The sequence below is a fragment of the Pantherophis guttatus genome, chromosome 5, assembly GCF_059756535.1.
Source record: "Pantherophis guttatus breed Tessera chromosome 5, ASM5975653v1, whole genome shotgun sequence".
Taxonomy (NCBI): domain Eukaryota; kingdom Metazoa; phylum Chordata; class Lepidosauria; order Squamata; family Colubridae; genus Pantherophis; species Pantherophis guttatus.
In genome coordinates, this window is record NC_142067.1 from 51781962 (window position 1) to 51806024 (window position 24063).

Below are 24063 nucleotides of genomic sequence, written 5' to 3' on the forward strand. Positions count from 1 at the left end.
AAATTTGCAAGTAACACTTTAACTCCGCTTTAATATGCAGAAAATGGCGCCTGAGGGCGGGAGGAAGAAACTACCAGGGGAAGCGCTCGTTAAGGCTTGTTAACACTTTACAGCTATTGGATTACACCCTAAGAGAAAGCTTTAAATGGAAGCGGCCAGGAAAAGAATTTGGTATTGAGGAAAAGAATTTGGTTCTGATTTTAACTAAAATCTGGTCTTTATACTGTGTGGAAAAAAGTTGAATTGTTGTCCTGATAGCTGGATAAATACAAAGTAGCTGAAATATGGCTGACAACAGGGCTGGTGAATCAGCAAATTCCCAAGCCGTGACTGTCCAGGCTTTTCAAGAACTTCTAAACTTTTTTACCTCAGCCCTGCTGAATACAATCGAAAGGGCTTTTTCAAAAAATAGCTTGGGAAATTATAAGCAGGAAATTATTCAGAAGAATTTGTTTTTGGAAGATCAGGAAATGGACAGGATTAAGAGATTGGCTGGCACAGCTGAAATAAAGGTTTTGGTGGACGTTTCCATTCCAGTGACAGAAAAGCAACAAATGGTTTCTTTATTGCAAGCTGACAATCTTTATGGCAACAAATTTTGGCTATATGGACAAAGAAATGGATTGAATGATTATACAAACCAGAAGAGACGAGATGAGGATTTTAAGTTAGAAAATCTGACTTCAAGAAGAGAGCGAGTATTTCAGAAACATCAACCTCAAATCACTATTTTAAAAGTTTCCAAAATAAAACTGGGGGGATTGTTGAAAGAATTTATTAAAAAAAAGGATTGGAAAAAATACAAAAAGAAGTGAAGAACAGAAGATTAAGAAAGATATTCTCCTGTGGATTTTGAAATTGGCAACGGGCAAATATGTGTTTTAATGGTATTAAAAGATTTTTAAAATGTTTAACATGAGGTTATATTATTCTACAAGATATATGAGATAAATTGTATAAGCTTTTAGGATGTCTAACCCTTTGAAGCGAAGAGGATTAATGTTAAACTCAGAATTTTATTGTAAACTGATAATTAGTTTTGGATAGTTAAGGGTTGTTCTTTTAAAAAGTTAGAGGTATTAAGACGGTTAATTGAAAAATTGAAAGATACCCTCCTATAGATTCTGAAATTTATATTTGGTAAATAAGTGTTTTAAAGGTATTAAGAGAATTTTAAAATGTTTAACATTAGACTATATTATCTTAAAAGATATTTGAGATAAAATGTGCAAGATTTTAAGATGAAAATTTTTTTTCTGGTATAGAAATGGAATTTATTCATGATTTTTATTGTTTGTAAAACAGCTAAAGTATTGGATTATGCATTAAGAAAAAGGTTTTTTTTCTCTTTTTTCTATATAAGTAGGAAGAATGAATTTAATTTAATTGGTATTGAGAATTTATAAAAGGGAGGTTGTTGAATTGGAGCAAAGGGAGTTAAAGAACATGTGGGAGCTTTGAACTTTATAATTTGTTAGTTTATTTTAGCATGTGTTTGTTAGATGCTATACCCTGTTTTTGCTCTGGGAAGTCAGGGGTGGGGTGGGGAGGAGGGATAAGGGGGGGAAGTGATGAATAGAGAAATGTTTTAGCAGAAGAAAGTGTATTCTAGAATATAGGAGTTGCTCAGATACTAAAGGAGGAAAATATTTCACAGCAAAGAAGTTAGAAAGGAGAGAGGAGGAGGGGGTAGGAAGAGGAGAGGGAGGGAGAGGAATGGAAGAAAGGAGAGGAGGAAGGGAAGGGAAGGGGACAGGAGTAGGAGTGAAGGCGAGAAGGGGGAAAAGAAGAGAGAAGTGGGGGAAAGGGAAAGGAAGTAGGATGAGGTGGGAGAAGAGGTAGGAGGGAAGAGGAGGGAGGGACGGGAAAGAAAGGAGGAGGAGAAGAAGGTTTGTTGTGGAATGAGGGAAGAAGGAGAAGAGCAACTCCGAATATAATTAAAATGTTTTATTTTAATGCTTTCTTTAAGGGAAACATGTATATGGAAGATTTCTTATGTATAAGAAAATGTATAATTTATGTGGGGAAGGGGAAGGGTGGGGGGAGAAAACTGTTTGTATTTCTTATAAAACTTTTTAATAAAAAAAAAATGGTGAGTATATGTTCAAAAGGCTAGTAGACTTTATTTTTCTGTTTAGGTTGACTTGCACATGCGCAGTTTGTGATGTTTTCTACAACACCCCGGGCCATATCTTCACTGTTATAACTGACTTCTTTTACTTCCTTGCATCTATATAGTCCATTTTATTCCTGTTTACTTCCATCTGGGGAAGTCCATATACACAGACATAATTTTGGTTGCTGAAACTAAAGTAATTGTTAGATTGGCAGAAACCAGTAAGTGTTCTCCTGCTTCCTGTTTCCTAGGTCATACAGTCCAATTACGATCTCTCATTATTTCCAACTTTGCATTCCGATCTCCAACCGCAAGCAGCATATTTTGCTTGTATGATCTCAGTGTTGTTGATTTCAAATTGAACTCATCAACCTCCACTTCTTGCATCAGTGGTTAGAGCATAAACTTGGATAATTGCCACATTAAAGATTGTCTGCAAAGTTTAATTCGTATTACTCACTCATTGATTTCACTGTATTCAAGTACTGTTTTTGCAACAATCTTCCAACAATGAATTCAATACCCTTCTGTGTCTTATATCCTTAGTAAGTATGGTAGTATGTTCTTCTAACTGAAAAATGCTCACTAATCCATTTCAATTTGTTGAGGCGTAAGTTGTCAATGTGAAGTTCGTTCGTTCGTTCATTTAATCTTTTACTATGGTGAGCTTTCCCATGTTCATGCTTTTTATGTTCCATGTTTCCAGCTTCAAAGAGTCCCCCCCCCCCAAGACAGCAATATCACTGCTGCCAGATTTAGGTTCTTGCTTGCTGTAGATTTTACCACTTCAAGGACCAAATTTCCTCTTATGTAGTGTAAACAGAACCTTAAATAATGCAAAAATCTCTTTTCAAATGATGTTTATACAGCATTACAGAGATGGCAGAGACATAGAAAGTCAGCACAGCAATGGGGACAGCCTACAACTGGTGATAAATACAGACACAGACACATATCTAAACATCATAGATATCACTCTTACCTGTATTCTGAACCAGGAAAACTTATTTGCAGGCAGTTCAAGAGCCAGTTTGAGAATATGATAATGCAGAACAGGAGAAATTTCCTGTTGCAGTCCTTTTTCAGTAAAAATACCTATGATTTGAAAAGTGTACAGTTGTTGATTAAAGTTAAGTCAAAGATAAAATAACCAAAGTAAATAAAAAATCCAAGCAGCATTACACATTAAGATATTTGGACAGCAAGATGGGCAGCATATATTTAATAATAAATAAAATATTTTAGCATCACAACACTGTTATCTATCTATCTATCTATCTATCTATCTATCTATCTATCTATCTATCTATCTATCTAGTATAATTATTTATCCTTCTTGTTATCTTCTTTACTCCCCCCCCTCTTATTGGTCTTATTATTATTATTATTATTATTATTATTATTATTATTATTATTATTATTATTATTATTATTATTATTCTGTTGCTTTACATATACCCTGAGAGCTTCTGCACTGGAGACAAATTCCTTGTCCAATCACACTTGGCCAAGTAAAGTATTCACTTCAGTTCAATAAATTATTCAATTTCTAGAACTGCTTGACTCCAAAAAGATTGTGGGTGACTTATACATTTAAACAGGGAGAGAGTATCAAAAAGACAACACAAAGAAGACAACAAAAGCACAATATCAAAAAAGACATCAGCAGCCCAGACAAATACTTCGTCTTCCATATTAAACCCAGACTAAAGGACCTTGACAACTACCCTAATTCAAGATCTGCAGGAACAGCCAGGTTTTCAAAGCTGTTTAAAATCGCTGTGGAAATGATGTTCCAAGAACGCAGTCTCTCACTCTTATTACAGTTGAGTTTGATCCTTTCTCAATACACCCCCCCCCCCCACAAAGTGCTGGAACAAGACTTATCATCATAATTGAACCCAACAGATTATCTCACCCGTAGGTTCACCTGGAGAGGGACAACCATAAAGCCCTGAGGCACCCATAAAGAAGGCCTTTGAATTTTATCTTTTCTACCAATTATCAAATGAAACTGGCTGAGGAAAAAGGAGAAGCACCACAATTCCATGTCTCCCACTTCCAATTCCTGTACTCAGTCCAGAAGATACCACAATCAATTATATTGAAAGCCACCAAGTCATCAAGGAATCAGGATAATTATTCCTCTCCCATCCCAGCTTTGCATTCCCAATTCCATTAATAGCATCGTAGTGCTATGCCTCAGCCTAAAACATAACTAAAGGGATTCACATCCTGTCTCCCCCTGTCCATCACAATACTGATATTAACATAAATTTTAAAAGTTTGGGAAAATGAAAAGTTCTTCATCTGGAATTGAAATCACCAAATGTAAGATTTCCTGGGGAGAAGATTCTAAAATTTTAGGGCACCAAACTCAAGAGTTCAATCAACTTTTTCAATACTCATCTGCATCTTTCAACTGTGACTGTGGTTCCTGAAGTTGCAAAGCAGTTGAAAAGAAGCTGCAAATCTTTACCCTGATCCCAGGAGCCCCAGAAGAAAAAACAGGAGTCAACCTATGGCAATATAAGGACTATAACAGCCACTATGTAGGACAAACAAACAGAAGACTAACAGAGCACATCTATGAATACCAAGCAGCAGTCAGAAGACATGATGAAAACTCCTTAATTTCACAACACATGGACAGATTCAACCATAGTTTCAATAGGGAAACTGAGCATCCTAGATCAAGCCAAGTTAAAAAACAACAGAGAATTTCTAGAAGCCTGGCATTCAAAAAATCAGGCATCAACAGCCATATAGAGATAAACGATGCCTACATATTGTACAAAAGAGACAATCAAAAAGCCAAAAAGAAACAAAAAAACCAATACACCTCCCCACCAGAAATCAGCATTCACACGAGCAAAGAGTAACACCAAAATTAACCTTGGAGCAATAGTCAAGAAGTAAACAATACCCCAATCAAGGGACTACCAATTCAGACAAGCTAACCATAAACAACCTAATCAAGGAACCACTAAGAACAATCCCACTAACACTGACAGGGCAAGCCACTAATATATAAAAATAAGAGTAAACCCAACTCCCTTCTAGCAGTGATGATGTTACCTAGTTTGGTAATGAAATATCTGCAAGAAAACCACCAAGCTCAGAGATTACCAAGGACCCCACAGATCTATCTATCTATCTATCTATCATCTATCTATCTATCTATCTATCTATCTATCTATCTATCTATCTATCTATCTATCTATCTATCTATCTATCATCTATCTATCGCAGCCCATCTCATGCAGTGGTGTAAGTATACTTATCTTGCCGGTTGCTAGCTAAAGTGCTAGACAAGACCCTCTTTTATAAATATTATTTTTGGTGTAGTCCCATTTAGCTAGAGTATCCTTAACATTACCTTTTATTAATTTGCTAAAATCAAAGTTGCTCTGTGCTACTAAGTGAGGAACAACTTGTTGATAAAGGCATATAACTTGAAGTAAAACAGCTTTCAGAAGAGTGATTTCTACATCATCCAAGCCTAGAAAAATCACAGATTGACAGATATTAAAAAAAAAATCAAAGAAATGCCATAAAATAAAATCCCATTTATGATATGAGTGATTTTTTTTCTCTACACATAGTACAATCCTGAAAAATAGAGGCCACCAATATATGTAATTTAAAAATGAATCAACTGACAGCAAATCTAGGGAATTAAAATGATAGTTCTAAAAGTTTAAGCCTGGCTCTTTTGGTGCTTGGAATGAATTCTACTCCCTCTTCTGGGTCAGTAACCACTGCCAGCATTGTTATAGCACTCTTTGGTGGAAAACGAAAGAAATTACAAAGTATTGATGCATAAAACTTTTTTGTCTAAATGAGAAGGAATGAAACATTAGCAGGGTTGTTTCTCTGCCAAGTCAGAATATGCAAAATTAAGAACTCTCAAGGAATATGTCCCAAAGGTGCTTTTTTCAAGAGGCAACTGGACTTTCTGTCTTTTCTTTGAAGACATTTAACTTCTCATCCCAGCTCTGACTGGATAGTGGGGAATGGAAGGATTCCCCAACATCCAGTCAGAGCTGAAGAAGCTTCTTGGATGAGAAGCAAAACATCTTCAAAGAAAAACCAGAAAGTCCAGTTGCCTCTTGAAAAAGCACCTTTGGGACAACCATGACCTGGACGACTGAGAATCTCCATAGACATTCTTAAGGAATATATTTCTTAAGAGACAAGTGATTCTTGCTTTGTACTAAATAATACGGTTTGCTAGTTAGCGACTTTGCATGGTTTGTCAACATAGCCGCTGTAGGTTATAAACCATGGTTTATTAAATAGCCAATTCTATGAATCCAAAAAACAGTGATTCGATAATGCTTTACACTATACAGGAATTAGTGTGAAGTGTAAAGTAGGACATTAAGTTGCTTTCTGCTTGCCTTCTATAGAAAACTTCCTTAATTGCTTTGCTGCAAGAATCTCTTCATTCAGAATTTTGCACAGGACTGGGTTGTTAACACTCTATAAAACAAGGGTTTTAGAAAGGATATCTAGTAATTTTATTACATATTATTAAAATATAACTTTCACATTAAATAGAGCTTGTCAAAGATCAGCTCAGGGCCAACATGAATTATCAGATATTTTCAGTCACTGGATTAAAAGAACAAATCTGTAAGTACATACAATGACCAAAGATTCCTTACCATGCTCTTTGTTTGTTTCATTTGTTTCTTCCATATAAGAAGCAGCTTCTGTTCCTTTCTCTTTCTGTCCTTCCTGAGCCTTATCTTGCTTTAGAAAGGACTGCCAGACGGCAATTATGCTAGTCATATCTGGTAAAAGCTAGGTTTTAAACAAGATCATTATATTATGTTGTACAAAGCAGAAGTACAGCAGAAAAATCAGAAATCTGAATTTATGCAAAAATTTGCAGGTTATTTACCTGCAAATGTTTTGAATATATTAACAAGAAAGATTATTTTTTCCTGTAAATTATTTTAATCTATTATTATTTCCTTATTCAAATTTGATTTGTCCCATTTAATATCCTGCTTGTTTGCTCTTAAATTCATTCCAATGTAGCTCCCAAACAACTTCTAAAGCACAGGCGTTTGTAGCCAGGGGGTAAAACGGATTCATGTGTGACAATTATCATACATACTTATGACAGATGTTGGACACAAGGACATATATATGTCATTAGTATGACTATCATTAAGGAGTGCTGCAGATGCTGCTAGGATAAGGTAATAATAAAAAGGGAAACCGTAAATATGTACTAGCTCCATTAGATCTATGGCTATGTCTGCTGCCCCATATTTCAAATGTATAATTAAGAAAATGTTATTTTGCCTTTTTCACATTATTCTAAGAATTATACTTTTAGACTCGGCACTAATATAAACATGGAATTAAATTTGTGAAAACAAAAGAACATTTACAGTTTCTTCCAAATCAATAGTACTATATAGGCCAATATACTGAAGAAAAAAACACCTAATTAAATACCTTTAGATATTTATATCTACAGCTGCCAGAAAAAAAAGAGAAAGAATCAAGACAGAAGCATTTCTTGTTCATCAAACTGCAAGTCAAGCCTGTTTTCATTTCTTTTTTTAAGACTGTACCTTACTAAGTGCTTCCCGGTACTGCTGAACGAATTCCTTCATGATTAGTGGAGTATAGATTTCTGACTTCTCCCATATCTTCTCATTCTGACAATAGTCAATATTTTTCAGTGCTCTTTTCAGAATAGTTGTTATCAGTGAAAATATAGTATGCTTCACTGTTTTACTGGCTATCTAAAATTAAAACATGGAAACAATCACTTAGCTTTATCTTCATCTTGCACAATTTAACTATGTTCTCTAAGGTTAAATAGTAACAAACTAGAGACATGAAGGGGAAACAATTCAACTATAATTATAGACAAGAAGAAAGAGGGGAAAAAGGATGCATCAAATGAATTCGAATCCAAAAAAGATATAAACCCAAAATGTCTCTTTAAATATAAAGACTTTTAAAAGTAGCATGCTCAGTCTCTTTTGACGTAGTGCCTTTCTTAGGGAAATCAATTATCATTTTCTGCAAAATGGTATGGTTTGGATATGTTGGACTGTCAGTTGCATCATCCACAGCCAATATGATCCAATGAAATATTGCAATTAATTGCTGTTTAAAATTAACAGAAGATGCCAAGCAAGGAACTGGAGCTACTGGTTGTATTCATATACTGTACTATACGATAATGTGGTTTGTTTATGGCGTTACTGCAATATTTGAACCAGATTCTTCTTTGGCTTATTCAATAAATCAGGTTTTAAAAGTCCTGATGTAGTATGTTTGTAAAAATAATATAGGTGGGATATAAATAAAAAAGGAACAAACAAATCACATGATAGTGAAGATACTGATTGAAAAATGTGATACTAACATGAAAGCATCCATGTTCTTACACCCATAATTCTTAAGGTAAAATGAAAATAGACAGGAAGAAATGGATATTATGTTGTGGACACAGATACCAAGATAATAAAAGTTTACAAAACAACAAAGCTGGAGGAAGAGTATATATTTGGTTAATAAACTTTCCTGTCTATCTGCTCAGTTATAAACAGAAATTGAAATGATTTACTTGTTACATGTAACAGTAGTTCTCTGACAATAAATTTATTTAAAAAAAACATGTCTGTTTCCACCTTGTTTCAAGAATTTCAGATACTGCACATTTCTACTTGTCCATTTTATCTTGCATGTGGATTAGGCAAACAATGTGGTCTCAAGCTGCCCAAAGATTATTATTACTTTTCAATAATATAGCAATATACAGTACTGTGTTATTCAGAAGCATGGAAGATTGCAAAATGAAGTAATGCTTTAAATGAGTTCAACTTATTAAAACAATGGTATTTTTTCAAACTCATTTACAAACTTGGAAAAATATACAGCTGCCTTAAAGAAGTGCCACACACAAGTGTTTAAAAATATTTTTTCCAAATAATGTTCAAAATATAGAGTAGACCTTACCTAGCTAGGATAATAATGCTAATATTGTTAATAATGAACTCTTTCTACTATATGTTCAAAAGTGAAGTTCTTTATTAGTGCCATTCAGAGCAAATTGGAAGCTCTGACTTTTATTCTTACTGTTAGCACTGCACTCTAACACTGAGGTTATTTTTATTTGCAGATTAATAAAACAAACAACATACTACATTTTAACGGGGCCTTGTTTTAATAAGCCATAGTTAAAATTAATTGCTGGACAGACCTAATGCTATTAAGACAAAAATCTCCACATGCCTTTTCTGACCACCCTGAAGGAGAAAGTGGGAGAGTATCAGCCTAAGAACTGCATGGATTGGTGCATGATGCAATTCTTTTTCTTTTGTTTTGTTTTTCAAAATATACTGTAAGTACAGTAGCAGAGGGAAAGTAGGAGAGAGAAGAGAAGGATCACACTTAAGAGTGTGGCAACATCAAAGCTGACACAAGCCAGAGCATAGAACAACTCAAAGAAGTAGTGCAAAATCAGAAGATATGGAGACACTTGGCCCATAGAATCGCCAAGAGTCGGACACAATTTAATGGAAAACACCATCATCATCTTGTGGTCTGAGTTCTTACATTTAAACCTTGGGTAAACATGGCTTTGTTGCACACTGCAGGTACTGTAGTCACTTTCACCATAGAAAGCAATTTAGGAAGTGGAATAAACTCAGTGGTTTTAAAAGCATTGGAAATGTCTGGCTGAGCCTCATAGATCTGAAATTAAAAACACAAAACACGTATTTACAAATAAGTATATAATATAGATACACAACCCAAGTGATGCAATAGTGGCTGTAGCCAATTCAGCCAGATTCATGATGGTCTAAATACCCAATTGCACATGAAAAGAAAAAAAAATGTAGAAGTGAAAACACTGGCAGGAGAGATCATTACTGAAGCAGGAAAACTTACTAGTTTTACGCTAATTAGGGACGTATAGCATTCAAGTATAGCATTTGAATCCCATGTTTGCAGATCTTGCTGAAAAAACAATATTCAGCAAGTTCTGAAAACATGGGATTCAAATGCTATACTTCCCTTGCACTAAAAACCAACTTAGGTCTACATGCCAGAACAAAAGTAATCATCAGCAAAAATAGGCCTCAGCACTGCAGAACATACATGGGTTTTCTTGCCACTGTAACATGCCACAACAGTATATTGCTGGTTTTCCTACTTGGTATGTTAGAAGTTTATAGCAATAGCATTTATGCTTATATACTGCCCCATAGCACTTTACAGCCCTCTCTAAGTGGTTTACAATGTCAGCATATTGCCCACAGAAACATGAGTCCTCCTTTTACGGACTTTGAAAGGATGGAAGGCTGAGTCAACCTTTATGGCTCTTACTGTGGTGTTTTAGTGATTTTTGTCATAAACCACTTCTGTCTGGGCCATACAAATTTGACATTTGATCAAGAATCTCTCAATATACTGTATATATATATTCTCTGCATTTTCAGATTATCAGCAGTGAGCGGTAGCATAGAAGACAAGATAAAAAGAACAAAACCCTAGAACCCTTCAATGCTTTTTTAGGCATACTAAAAAATAAATTGGAGGGATGGGGGCAGGGAAGAGGGATTAGAGATATGAATCCTTTTCTATTAACTCTACTCTCACTTGATTTTCAAGATTTTACTTAAATCATTGTCACCTTTTAAAGTCAGAGAAGCATCAATTAATAATCTTTCCCAAACATTCTCCATCATCTTTTATTACATTTTCCTATGTCTGTCCCCCACAAACCACACTCACAGAAAATTATAGCAACCAATGTCCACCAAGCTGGTAGGATACACAAGGGAAGGCTGATCTAATATCTTTCAGGCTGGCTACATTTTCCACAAATAACTAGTGATACATAGCACCAAATAACACACTACCAAGCTAATCTTTAGTTCAAAGGCTTACCAGTAATTCAATCTATAGAGCGGATTTGGTACAATGATATAAGAATTCAATAAACACAGGGAAAGATAATCATACATTGGCCACTACTATATTTAATCACCTCTCCTGAGTTAATAGTGCACTCCTAAAGGACTGTGAGCAGATTACAGCAATTAAGCACTGAAAACACACAAGAATACATTTAGCTGCCCACATATTACAATCCCACTTCCTGTTTATTGTTCTGGCTCTTTTCATTTCAAACTTCTGAAACGCATGAACTTCAATGGAAACTTCTCTATAGGATGGTGTTCTTAGTTCTCATTCAGTTTGATGAAAACAGTGTGCTTTTGAAACGTACTCAAAGAGAAGAGAATCTGCATGACTTTTTCATGGATTTAAGGTGGCATTTTTGTAATTAAATTAAGAGGCTGCCAAAGGGGGTTTTGTCTTTTACTATAAATGTCATCTCTCTAGCTGTTGTATCCGGCTTCCCATACTTCTATCAAATCCCATGAGAAAATATCATGGGAATCATTCCTCCATTGGGAAGTTTCAGCAGTCAGGGAAGCATCTGCAAGATGAGGAGGATTGTAACAGAAAACAAGAGCAATGATCTCCACTTCCTTCACAATTAAAGAAATTATGCAAATGTTGGCATAGTGTGGTTTATCCGTGCATTACTGGCAGCTAGGCAGGATTATTATAATAGACTGTACAAGGAATTGCTTTTACAGTTAATTTATAAAACTCAGCAGATGCATAAGTGAGGGGGCTCACTTATTAAATCATAAGAAGCCTATATTATACCAATTGCATTGGCACTTCCAAACCTAACTGATATTTTAACAGGTTGAATTTAAATTACTGGATATGACTACGATGATTTGATCAGAGGTATGAATGGCACTGAGTTGGAATGTTTTTCCAACTTTTTTCCCTTTCAAAATAAACAAAATCTAAATGCGTAAGTTTGCAATCTTATAGATGTACTGTGATTTACTACGTGGGAGAGGAGAAACCTCACTGAATTCACTAATATTTTTTTCCAGGCAGAAATTTATATAACTAAACTATAAATAATCCCAACGAGTTAAGAAATATAGATCTTTTACATTTGCATTTTGATCACAATATTAATTTGCATATTTGAAACCAATACAAGCTTACAATACACTTCTGCATTATTTATTTATTATGTTTTTATCCTGGCTTTATTACTTTTATAAGTAACTCCAGGTAGCAACATACATAATACTCCTTCATCCACCTATTTTTCCACAACAACAACCCTGTGAGGTAAGACTGAAAGAGTGATTCAAATCGGATTTGAACTTACTCAAATTAAGCTACATGTGTTTTAATATAGCCTTTCTTTCTGATTCTGTCCACATAAATAATACAAGAATTTTTAAAAAATAATTCTTACCTGTGAGATCTGCAGTGATATAAAATCTGCAGATCAGATAAAAACTGCAGATATTATTTAGAAGAGGAGGGAGAAAAGGAGATTTTTACAAGTTGAGATTGTGAGATTTTTAAATTATACTGTATCTAAATAATATATTTTTGAATTACTTTGCCCTCAATTATTTGATGTAATATATGCAGGATAGATAGCCAGTTTGGTCTAGTTGTTAAGGTGTTGGCCTAGAAATCAGGATACTGGAATTCTAGTCCCACCTTGGCCATGAAAGCTGGTTGGGTGATTGTGGGCTAGTCACTCTCTCTCAGCCCAGCTCAAGTTATTTACTTTTACTATTGTGCAAAGTCTTGAGAGAAGCACAAGAGAGCTCCGAAGTCTGAATACTTCGCCATTTATCCATCCTTCCACAACCCATTAATTAAAATGAATTTCTTTCTGACTTACCATCAAATATAAGAGGGCAAATATAGTCCTGTTCACATAGAGACACTTCAATAACTGTCATTATAACAAGAGAAATGTTGATAAGGGTCATTTTCATGTACTAAATACATACTTTTCAAGTAGTTCTTACCTTTCTCAGCAATTTCATGTTGTCTAGCCATGCAGATTTTAGTCTCGGAACAAAAGAATACTGGGATTCCTTAAAGTATCTGTTCAGTAAATCTGGGCATACTTTGAAAATGTTCACCATAAGATCAGCAATCATCTCATCTTCTACAGCAGTCTTTAGACTCAGAAGAAAGCGCAGCAGAACCAAATTACCTCCTCTAACAAAATAATAAGTTTGAAGAAGCATCACTTTGATAGAATATAGTAATATATCATCGACAATCAGTGATCAGAATTTATGCTGCAGATGCTATCAATGGGCAGGAGTTATGGTAAGTTAGCTTTTCTCATCTATCTCATCTATTTTGGAGGATAGTAGGATGGAGAATTATAAAACAGAGTTAACCTTTCCAGCTCTGGGGACCGGTGAGAGTGGGGATGGTTCTGTGGGAGTGGCTGGCAAGCGGGAGTGCATGCACTTGACTACCGCTTGTGCAAATAGGGACACATGCGCTCTCGCACGCTACATCTGCGGCCTGGTTCCCAATGGCTCATGGCCCAGTAGTGAGGGTTAGGGACCCGTTATTTATGCTATCATGTAGTAATTCCAATTTACATGCAAACATGCAGATTAATTAACTAAATGCTATTGGTTTTATATGCAGACTTCAGACGTTGCCCACTGTAGAAGAAGTTGCCAGAAAGATGGAGAGAAGGAAAAAGAAAACAGGACTTAACAGATTTTTATGCTTAAAAGATGCAGTTTGCTGAAGACTATATGACCAAAACCAGTAGAAGTTTTGCTTCTAGAATAGACCAAGAGATAAAAATCTTGCTCTTGTCCTGTGAAATTACAACATAGAATAACCAACACTCTTACCATTCACAAAAGATGAGGCAACACTGAAGAAAATACTTCAAACAATTTAGCTCTAACCTAAATAAAACTACAAAATATAACTGGACTTTAACACTGAATAACTGAATGCTTTACCTGCCAGATGTGCCAAGACTTGGATCATAAAAGTTAATGCCATGTTTCAGAGAACAACAAAGGTTCATTAAAAATTTATGAACCAGTTCTCTCACTAAAAGCTTTCCTGGTTCTTCACACTCTTGGGAAGCCTGCATCAAATTAACAAATTGAAGAAAAACAGTCAGCTTACCACATTTGCTTATTCAGTATTTTCAGAGCACAAAATAGAAGGTTGCAGGTTCTGCTCTTAAATGTTTCTAGTGCTTCCCCAATCAGGCTGGGTAATTCTGGGTGGTGCAATTTCAACATACCTGAAGAGAGCCATACTGTGTCAGTCTGGTATAGATTCTGCCTGGTTGTATAAACCTGGCTGCTGACATTGGAACATTGAAACTGGATACCATTTCCTCAAAAATAGCCCAGATTACTATTCCTAATGGCAAACTATTTTCACCTTACTAGGCAAACTCTGAGCTTGGTATGGCCTTTCATTTTCCTCCTTGAGTGGTGGCATGTAACAACATGTCTTATTATAAGATTGTTATAAGAAGATTATTATACCTTGACATCCACTGTGCTGACATCAGTAATTCCATTCCAGCGATAGAGTGAAGCAATGTGGTTCAGTATTTCTGAGGTAAAAAAGTGTACTTTCTGAGTCTTACTGATATCTTTATTGAGAACCACCTACAAATAACACAACATTTTAACACAATAGTTCAAAATTCTTAAGTCAGGCCACAAGTGTGCTATTACATCTATGGGAACTGTCAGAAGTATCATAAACAACTTTAATGCCACTGTTGCATTCATTTGCAACTTTAATTTTTTATTTAAAAAACATAAGTTACTTAAAAGTATAAGCAAATCAAGCAAAAAGCTCTACACCTGAAATGCTAATAAGTTCTTAAGTACAGCAAAATAAAATGGTAATCAGAGATTGCCTGAAAAACCACAATGAAGATATTTCAACAGTCAAAGAACATACAGTATAAAGAACAAAAATATTTGCAGAGTATACCTTAGTTTCCAAAGTTGAAAGCAGAAGGTTAATTGTGGAAATTCTATCTTCTTTTAACCCTGTCCTAATAATATCTGGAATGAAATCTAAAAAAAATTAAAAAGGATAACATTATGCCTGAAATACAGTAAACATTTTAATTAAATCAATTTTGCAAAGCTTTGCCAGTTACATCAGAATACAGTATGTTGACAACATAAACCAAACTCATAAACAGGGAGCATGTAACACAGCAAAAAGAAAGTTAATATTGTGAACTAATTCCATAGTGCCTTACAGAAATATTTATAATTCTTGGGCAGATGCTTTCCTGGCCCTTAGCACACTCTCTGGTTAGAGGAACCCTACTTTTTTTTTATTACTGCAGTGGTGCTTGACCCTCAACCCCAAGTTTATTACTTTAAGAGCAACAGAGACTTTCCAAAGCTTTTCTATTATTACATTATATGCCTCAAGAATTTCGTTTTGTTTTGATGGGAAAACAAAACAAGAACATATGGAAATAAGCAATGATTGCAAAAACCTTGGTATAGGTATCATGAAATCCATTATACATATTCTTCCCACATCAACAAATAATTTAGGAATACTTGTAAAATACCTTTTAACTCCAGAACCTGCACAAGGATAGAATGGTCGCCAGCAATTAAAAAGGAAATGGCATATTGGATGTATGCTGTACGGATATCAGGTTTACCCTAAATAAATATTAAAAGATGTTCAGTATATATGAGAATTAATTCATAAAAGTACCAGTATTTGTGTATCTTTTGCACATTTCATAAAATACAGTACCTTAACTTTCTTGTTTTGTACTTATCAGGATCTTACATCTGTATATCTAAAATCATGCTCTTGACCGTGAGCCCATAATAGTTTAGATAAGTAGAAGTTTCTACTATTCTGGCTGCCTATTATGCTTATTTGACTATTATGTTTGCATAAAACTCAAATGACACAATTCCCAAGGATGCAAGAGTCACATGTATTAAATCAACCTTCTCTAATTACCTGCCATTCAACTATGTTAGACTGCAATACTCATAATCTTCAATCAAGATGGCCAAAGGTTGGGCACAACCAATTTAGAACAAAATTCTGCTTGCATACAGAAAACTAGCATATCAAAAATCTAAGTAAGCTTTTTTTTTCTAGAAGTGATAGCTTTTCTTCTTTACTTCAAATGTGTGATCTCTCCAGACAAGCATGGCATTTTTCAGAAATCTATTCTGTACTGTACTTCTTCTTAAAATCTGAATGTACAGGCTGAATTTACATATGTCTATGGGTTTGCTGTGAAAATCTCATGACTTTGCTTCATTGTCTTTTTAATTTTAAGGATTTTTATATGAACTAGGGTCCCTGCATTGCAAAAAATATGATTTATCTCAAAATTGTAGCTGCCAACTTTTTTAAAAAACAAGGAGGCTATTTTGTACAAATGGTATATGAATGTACTAGATCATGTAGAGGATGACAAGTTTCTTTTATGAGTTGCACATGGGTGACTGATTTTTTTAAAAAGAAACAACTTGTCTCATAAAAAAGAGCTTTTCTTTTGACCACAGCTTTGTTTTGAAAATGAGATGAAAAAGCATAAGCCATCAGTTAATTCTCATGGCAGACTTTTTGCTTTCTTACCTTATAGTCTCTCTTCTTCACTAAATTAGGTAAGAATTTATTATTGAAATCGAAGTGGCTATAGACATCTCTGGCAGCATCTGATCCCTGTGTCACCATTGCTGATAGCAAAGTTAGACACAGACGAGACAGTCTGTAAAGAGAGACAGTTAGAACAGGGAACAATATTTAAGCAACGTTGGCAAACAAACTAATGAATGAAAAATTAAAAAGTGAGGACACCTTTGGTGTTTGTTCATTTTAGTTAGCTAAGGGAGCAGATGCCTCAGTCAATCTAAACACAAGTACTTTAACCAGACACAAAAAATTTCAAGGGAACTTAATTACAGCAAGCTGTATTTCATGTTACTTTACATGTATAAATATAGATATATGCTAACTACAAAGCAATACAAAAGTATTGCCCTATACAGAGTTCATATAGTATATAATGGAAACACATTAGCCAGTTATGGGCCCAGATTAAATAGTAATATAGCATTGCTAAAGTTATTATTCATTTACTAGATAAATGATCTCGTATATTTATCTTCTATATTTAAAATATGCCCCAAATATTTTAATAGGAAGATGGCTGTATGCATGCATCAATATGCATGAAATGAAGATATCTTGATTATTACTAAAGCTTTCATAGTAGATCAAAACAGATTTGATAAAAGCGCTTTAGGACTGAAGTTTGAAAAAGCCTAGCACTTTATGGGAAGCACCAATAACTGCCACAATTCAATAACACTGTCAGATTTTTTTAAAAAAATTATTTCATGAATATAGTGCCATTTTGCAAATGTGTATGGGTTTGTCTGTGTCTGTCTGTCTGTCTGTCTGTCTGTGAGAGAGAAGAGAGAACGGAGGGGAGGGGAGGGAGGGGGGGAGAGAGAGAGAGAGAGAGAGAAAGAGAGAAAGTAAGTAAAGACTTATGAATGAACACTGTAGTATAAATATTTTTCTGGTTAAAATTTATTAAATTCTGATTTCAAGACAGACCCTGCCATATGAAAATGACAAGACAGAACACAGCAGATTTTTGAAGTAACACCATTTTCAGTTCTATAAATGCTGCACCATCTGGGTTTTATAATATCAGAAAACATACGTAATTTCAGACTAGATGAACGTTGTAAATATGAAGCTATATATTTAAACTTATTCTTTATTCTAGATTTTTTTTAATGTATGGAGAATAAAACGATAATCAACGAACCACAAAGCAAAATAAAGAAGTTTATACAAATAAAATGTTCCTAAAGTGACAGAGACAGGCGTTAAAATTGATTATTCTAGTCTCCAGATTCAACACAGGATTACAATGTAGAATGTCACTACAGTTTTTCTGTAAAATAGTTTTAAATCAGTATTAAAGAGTGCTTTGTTATTCCTGGTGACAGAGCATAAACACAGTACTGAGCAATGAAAATTTTATTCCACCGCAGTTCTAAACAATGGTTTGTTTTAAACAAGGAACTTACCTATGAGTTTCAGAATACAAGGCAGCATAAATTAATTTCATGTAACTGTTAATCAACTTCTTTACTATATTCATCCCCACAACACGAAAATGGGACAGATCACTTGCTGTTCGCAGCAAAATATTTTCTAGAGCTTGAAAAATTAGCAGCATCTGCAAAATTTCAAACATTCCAACATGTCTTTTTAAGATACAAATGGAACTCAGCATTCTAAACAAAATGTACTTCAACAGGAAAGGAAGCTTTGCAATGTTCTTAGAAAAACCCTCTGCTGCTAAATTAAATTATACCCAGACAAGGCTTTGGATTGCAACAACACTCAAATTCAAATTCAAATTCAAAGCTTTTATTGTCATTGTACATTATGTATACAATGAAATTGGTTTAGCCTCTACTGGTGCGGTCCATACAAGAATATAAGACAACATGATCCTAATGAAAATTTCCAAAGCTTTAGTTACTAGTTACTATGGTGTTTTTGTTTAAAAGGCATATGGGAAACCTATCTGCCTATTTTGTTTAATTTTATGAACTCTTTAAATATCTTTTTAAATAGGGATACTGGAAAGTCTCCACTTGAAGTCAATTTGAGGACAGACTGATGAACAGCTAACTTATTCCTCATTTTTAAAGGGAATCCTATCAGAAAACAGTATGGAAAATGTTTATCCAGTCAGTGGACAGGACTTCCACAGGTTCTACACTTGCACCACATCAGCTTCAGATCAAGCTGTTTACTATCCTTTAAATACTTTATGTGTGACTGTGACTAGATCAATAATCCAGTAGAAAAAGATTTTGTGTCCCTGGTCTAAAACATAAAGGATAGTAATATCTTTTATAATTGTTACAAAAAGGATGTTGCTGACATGTTTAGTACAAATAGTACAAATAAATTATTGAAACCTTTCCACTAATGGGACAAATGCTCATCCATGCCAATTTATTTGCTAGAACGCTACTACCTCATTTAGAACGCACATTTATATTTAGTATCTACTCTAGGTCCAGTCCAGTACCAGAAGTATAATACCCCATCTCTAAACCCCAAAGTATACTGCTATTTACAACACTTTATTGCAGGGACAGCAATATGGGGACAAGCCTAACCAACGTGGCCAATGGGAATTACAGTCCAACAAGACCTGGATGCATTGCCCATTTCTGAATTAAAAGTATCTCCATGAGCATCCCAGCACTGTAGGAAACAGCTAGGAAATTCATTATTCATAAGAAGACAAATACTTTTAAAACATTGCATGAAATTTTTAGAAAGGATTGCAGAAATAAAATTCACTAAGGGTTAACTCCCTAGCAAGTATAGGAGTGCAAAGACACTTTTAAATGAGTAAAATAATCACAAATGGCACACAGCAGAATTCAGTGTTCATTCTTAATAGCACAAAAACACTGACTAACAGGAGCCTGTGACAGCTCTCATCAATTGAAACACTGACCTCACTGTCAGGACGCCTTTCACCATCCAGAAGTTTAAAGATTTCTACACATTCAATCGAAACTTTTATGTATCCTTCCACTACATCATATTGCTCATTTGACGGTAGTAATTTAGCTTTGGCTATGAACGTCTCCAAACCTGGAACAAAACATACATTTGATTCTTCTTTCAAATCATGCTGGACATGTTATTCTTTACTTCAACTAATTATAATTGGCAGGTAAATTGGTTTTATTCAAGTAGTAGTTTGTATTTCAGGCTCCCAATTTATTAACTACCTCATTTTTCCATAGCAGAGCTGGAAAGTGAACTTTGATTTCTTTCTTTATTGTTATCAATATTTTACCAATACAGCCTTTGGGAAACAAGTTATGGAAAAAAAGACCTTCAAATGCAGAGGTTGACAAGACAAACGTAATAGTAGGAGCAAAAGGGAAAAAGTTGGCAATTTGTGTTAAAACAATGCAGGGGCATGCCATGATACCAAGGATGGCAGTTGGAAAATCTATCAGTGTTTACTATATCTATTGAAGACTGCCTGCCTTCTAATAAATGTAACCTTCCCCACCCCACCCCCCCACACGCTCCCTTTATAATTCTTTTTATCAATTGTAACTCGCAACAACAGCTGTCTATACAAAGAATTCACAATCCTTTTGCTCAGAATCGAAGGACACAGAATCAATTTTAAGCTTGTCTCTCGCTTCTGGACACCACGTTGTTGTCCGGGACACATGTATTACAGACAACTTAATTTGCATTCAAATATTCAGCTACTGTTCGCATATTAGCAACATGCAGCTTGTGGCCACCGCACAGCTCTTTGCAGCGGAGAGATCAACTCGACTGAATGAATCCACGTGGGGACGGCGAGAGCGGCGTGGCTGGCTGACCTTTCATCGCGGTGCTGGAATCGCGGAGGAGGAATTTGAACCGGGCGCCGGTGAATTCCGCGGCATCGGTACTTCGAACCCGCTTGGCCGGGGGCGGGTCCGGCCGCCCGGCCGAGGCCGAGCTTTTGCGTTTGGTGCCCATATTCCAGAAGCAAACGCGGTTCGCCGCGACACCCGGTAGAGCGAAGGGAAGCCGGGCTCGCCTTCGCCGGGGTTGCCCGTCTCGGCCGGAAGTGGTCCGTGTCGCTTATTCTCCCCCCATCCGCGAAATTACAACTGAGACGGGTTCCTAGCCTGACTAAAGGAGGCAATCAGTCTGAGCTCTGTAGGGCAGTGGCGGAGGCCAGGGTCACCCTCGTTGCCCAGAGGAGCAAAAGATGACGTAATCCATTGCAATTTCAATATATATGTTCCCAAGCTGAGTTTTTTCTCCTTCTGCAATCTGCACCCCTCAAGTGAAATCTGTATCTCCAAGGAAAAACTACTTTTAGTTCCGTTGGAGTTTTAAACGAACAAACAAGAGAAAAAAATGCTTGCTGTCAGTTATAGGGGATCAAATATCTTGATTTAAAATAGTATTTTTCAGTGGTTAGGGATAGCTGGTTGGGAATTCTGGGAGTTGGTCCACACATCATGTTAAAGTTCAGGCAAGCTGAAAAAACGCTGATCTAAAGTGTAATCAAGTACAGACAAATTCAGAGTTCAGAGTTATCTATTTGTAATGGCTATGTAAAAGCTTGAAAATTAATTAAGTTCCAGATACTTATCCAATTGTATTGAAGTAACTATATACCAGTGATGGGTTGCCCCTGGTTTAGTAAAACCGATGGGAGGCTCTGCCCACCAACCCCGACGTCATCAGGAATGCGCAGCCCCATTGCAAACCGGTAGTAAAGGTAAGTAGAACCCACCCCTGGCTATATACTATATCAGGGGTCTGCAAACGTAAACACTCAAAGAGCCATTTGGACCCGTTTCCCACAGAAAAGAAAACACCGGGAGCCACAAAACCCTTCCCATGCCTGACTATTTCTTGAGCGGCCACAAAACTAGCATATGTAGTTGAATTAAATGTTCTGTTTTCTTCTGAAACTTTTCTTTACTTGGATTTATTCATGGTTGGCCTACTGGGGGTTGAAAAGCTCAATAAATCGTGTGCCGATGGGTGTCACACATTGGCGGTTGCGACACATATTTTGAGTGACAGGGAGCCACAGCAGAGGAGTGAAAGAGCCACATGCGGCTCCAGAGCTGCAGATTGCTGACCCTTGTACTATATAATAGTATGGGAAGAAATATCCATCCGGTTCAGTTCCAAGCTGGGAGAAAGACACTGGAAACATGGAAGTTGATTGGAAAGATGGTTTATTGATGAAGCAGAACCACCTGGATTTATGGTTCAGCTGACAGAATGGAGTTGAGAGTTGGGGGAGGGTTACCTTCTTTGGGTTTTGTATTTGAGCTTCCTGTTCCTGTGCAAGAACATGTCCTTTAATATTCTATTGGCTGTTGTCAGATTCCTATGGGGTCGTTTAGGGGTCATAGCTGACTCTATAGGCAAAAGAGGAAATACAAATCCTAGGTGTTTCTCTGAGCTCCCAGGTTTGGTTGAAAGTTTGGACTGCTCTGAGATGATGTAATGAAGGGGCTTGTGTTCTGAAAGGGTGTTGGGCAATTCCTATTGTGTCTTAATGGTTTTGTCCTGTTGGATCTTGAGTGAGGGCTAATCCCTCTGCAGGGAGGGATCAAAATCCCTCTGCAGGGAGTTTCAAAATATCCTGTCTTGAATGGATTTCTGCCTGCAGTATTTGCTTTGCCTATGAATAGAGCTATCTAGATATTTGTCTTCCTTTTTCAATAAGCTCTTTATCTCTTAAGTGCTGACATCTGCTGTGGGCTATTAAGGAAAGTGGGGGTTGTTTTCTGCCTCTAAAAACATGTTCTTCCATTTCTCCCTCTGGGGAAATATAATATTCTGCCTTTTTATTATTTCCCAAAATATTTCATTCTTCTAGAAGGGCAGTAGGTGCTGACTTATACACATTCACATATCGATAATATTTCAGGTGAAGTGCCTTCTAAGATAAAGCAATTGTCAAACTTAATTGTCATTCTCAATGCACAGATTAATGGTTTTTAATCACATTTATTTTATGAAACAATATGTAACAGATTTCTATTGGATATTATCCCAAGCTTATTTATCTCAGTAAATGGATGTCCTTTTATTAGAATAATTCAGTCTTCAGTTTAATGTCTCACTGATTTAAGTGGCGCTACTATTCTTTGGCGCAACACATTGTGTGTAATACAATCCAAGCCATTAATTTAAGTTAGTGGGAACTTAATTAATTATATTCTAGTCAATTAATTATAATTTAGCAAGAGCTTTTCCTTAGGATGATACTTCTATAAGAACTTTGTCACTGTTCAAATATTGAAAGCAATTAAAGATCGCTATCCTTATTGTACTTGATTGAAAATTTAAATTTGATTTTTATTTTAATAAAAAACTGACATTAATTCTGATTTAAAAATGGCTTGTAACATAATTTTCTGAAAAACGGGCTCATAAATCATTCTTAATCAGTTAACATATTGCTTAGAGAATATACAGTATTAAAAAGTTGGCTCCCATTTTTATGCTACAAATGTAATAAATTTGAGTAATTATGGCACATATGAACTTGTCCATTTATAATCCATATTGGCTAGATATTATTATTGTTGTTGTTGTAAATTAGATCCTTCAAAGGCAATTAAGGATTAAATATGTCAATATTTTGTTATAATAAACTTTGGCTATATCACTGCGCTGTAGCAAAAATTTGAGTATATACTCATGGAAGAATGTCCATATTCCTAATCTGAAATGATATCTTAATTTTGTGAACTCTCAAACTTTGAATTAGTATCAATGGAGAAGCAATAGTCTAGAAACAATTTGTTGTTTAGAAATATTGTATCACAACTACAAAGGCAATTAGAGAAAGGCATATATTCTTAGAAGATTGATAGCTATGTATCTACATACATATACGCATTTATCTTTAAATGTATATGGGTGTGCATGTGTGAATACATAGAGATAAGTTATATCATCTTCATTTTTTAGCGTTGTGTACAATTTTCTATTTTGATCTTAAGTATGTAGTTTAATATAGTATTTCCATTTTTTCTTCATTTTGTTTTATAATGGATATTTACTTGGCAATTTATTATAAATATATTTCATTAGATTTAAGATTTCAATAACCCAAGGCAGCATGATTTCTATGGAAATCATGAAACTTAGAAAAAATATTTAATGGAAGAATATACTATTTAACTTTTCCTGAGTTGTCACAAAATGATAAAAGCAGTTTGCTGTTCTTATTGCCAGTTCCTATTAATTAATAAATTTTTATGCAGTAATTTGTCTCTTTGGCCTATAGGTCTTTTTTCTGTGGCTTCTAAATAGCTTAATAAAAGCATAATAACAAATGAAGCAATTAAAAAGAAGTACAACCTCAGAAAATAGTTTACTGTTGTTTGACTAATTAAGATTCTCCCAATAGTCCTGTGGAAGAACGGTCTAAATGTTAACAGGGTACATAAGTC

General features: G+C 35.3%; 1 protein-coding gene across 1 annotated transcript in view; it reads right to left on the reverse strand.

Moving 5' to 3' along the window:
• The window catches only part of URB1 (URB1 ribosome biogenesis factor), a 58244-nt gene extending 37513 nt beyond the window's left edge, over window positions 1-20731 (reverse strand). The window contains exons 1-14 of the mRNA XM_034432564.3: window positions 20464-20731; window positions 19569-19708; window positions 18112-18263; window positions 16643-16775; window positions 15603-15699; window positions 15002-15087; window positions 14542-14667; window positions 13999-14129; window positions 13027-13222; window positions 9710-9847; window positions 7711-7884; window positions 6787-6925; window positions 5496-5618; window positions 3099-3211 (exon numbers count right to left, since the gene is read on the reverse strand). Of these exons, the coding sequence (XP_034288455.2) occupies window positions 3099-3211; window positions 5496-5618; window positions 6787-6925; window positions 7711-7884; window positions 9710-9847; window positions 13027-13222; window positions 13999-14129; window positions 14542-14667; window positions 15002-15087; window positions 15603-15699; window positions 16643-16775; window positions 18112-18263; window positions 19569-19708; window positions 20464-20605 (1890 nt within the window). The 5' untranslated portion in view covers window positions 20606-20731. The remainder of the gene's footprint in view (window positions 1-3098; window positions 3212-5495; window positions 5619-6786; window positions 6926-7710; window positions 7885-9709; window positions 9848-13026; window positions 13223-13998; window positions 14130-14541; window positions 14668-15001; window positions 15088-15602; window positions 15700-16642; window positions 16776-18111; window positions 18264-19568; window positions 19709-20463) is intronic.
• Window positions 20732-24063: the final 3332 nt, after the last annotated feature.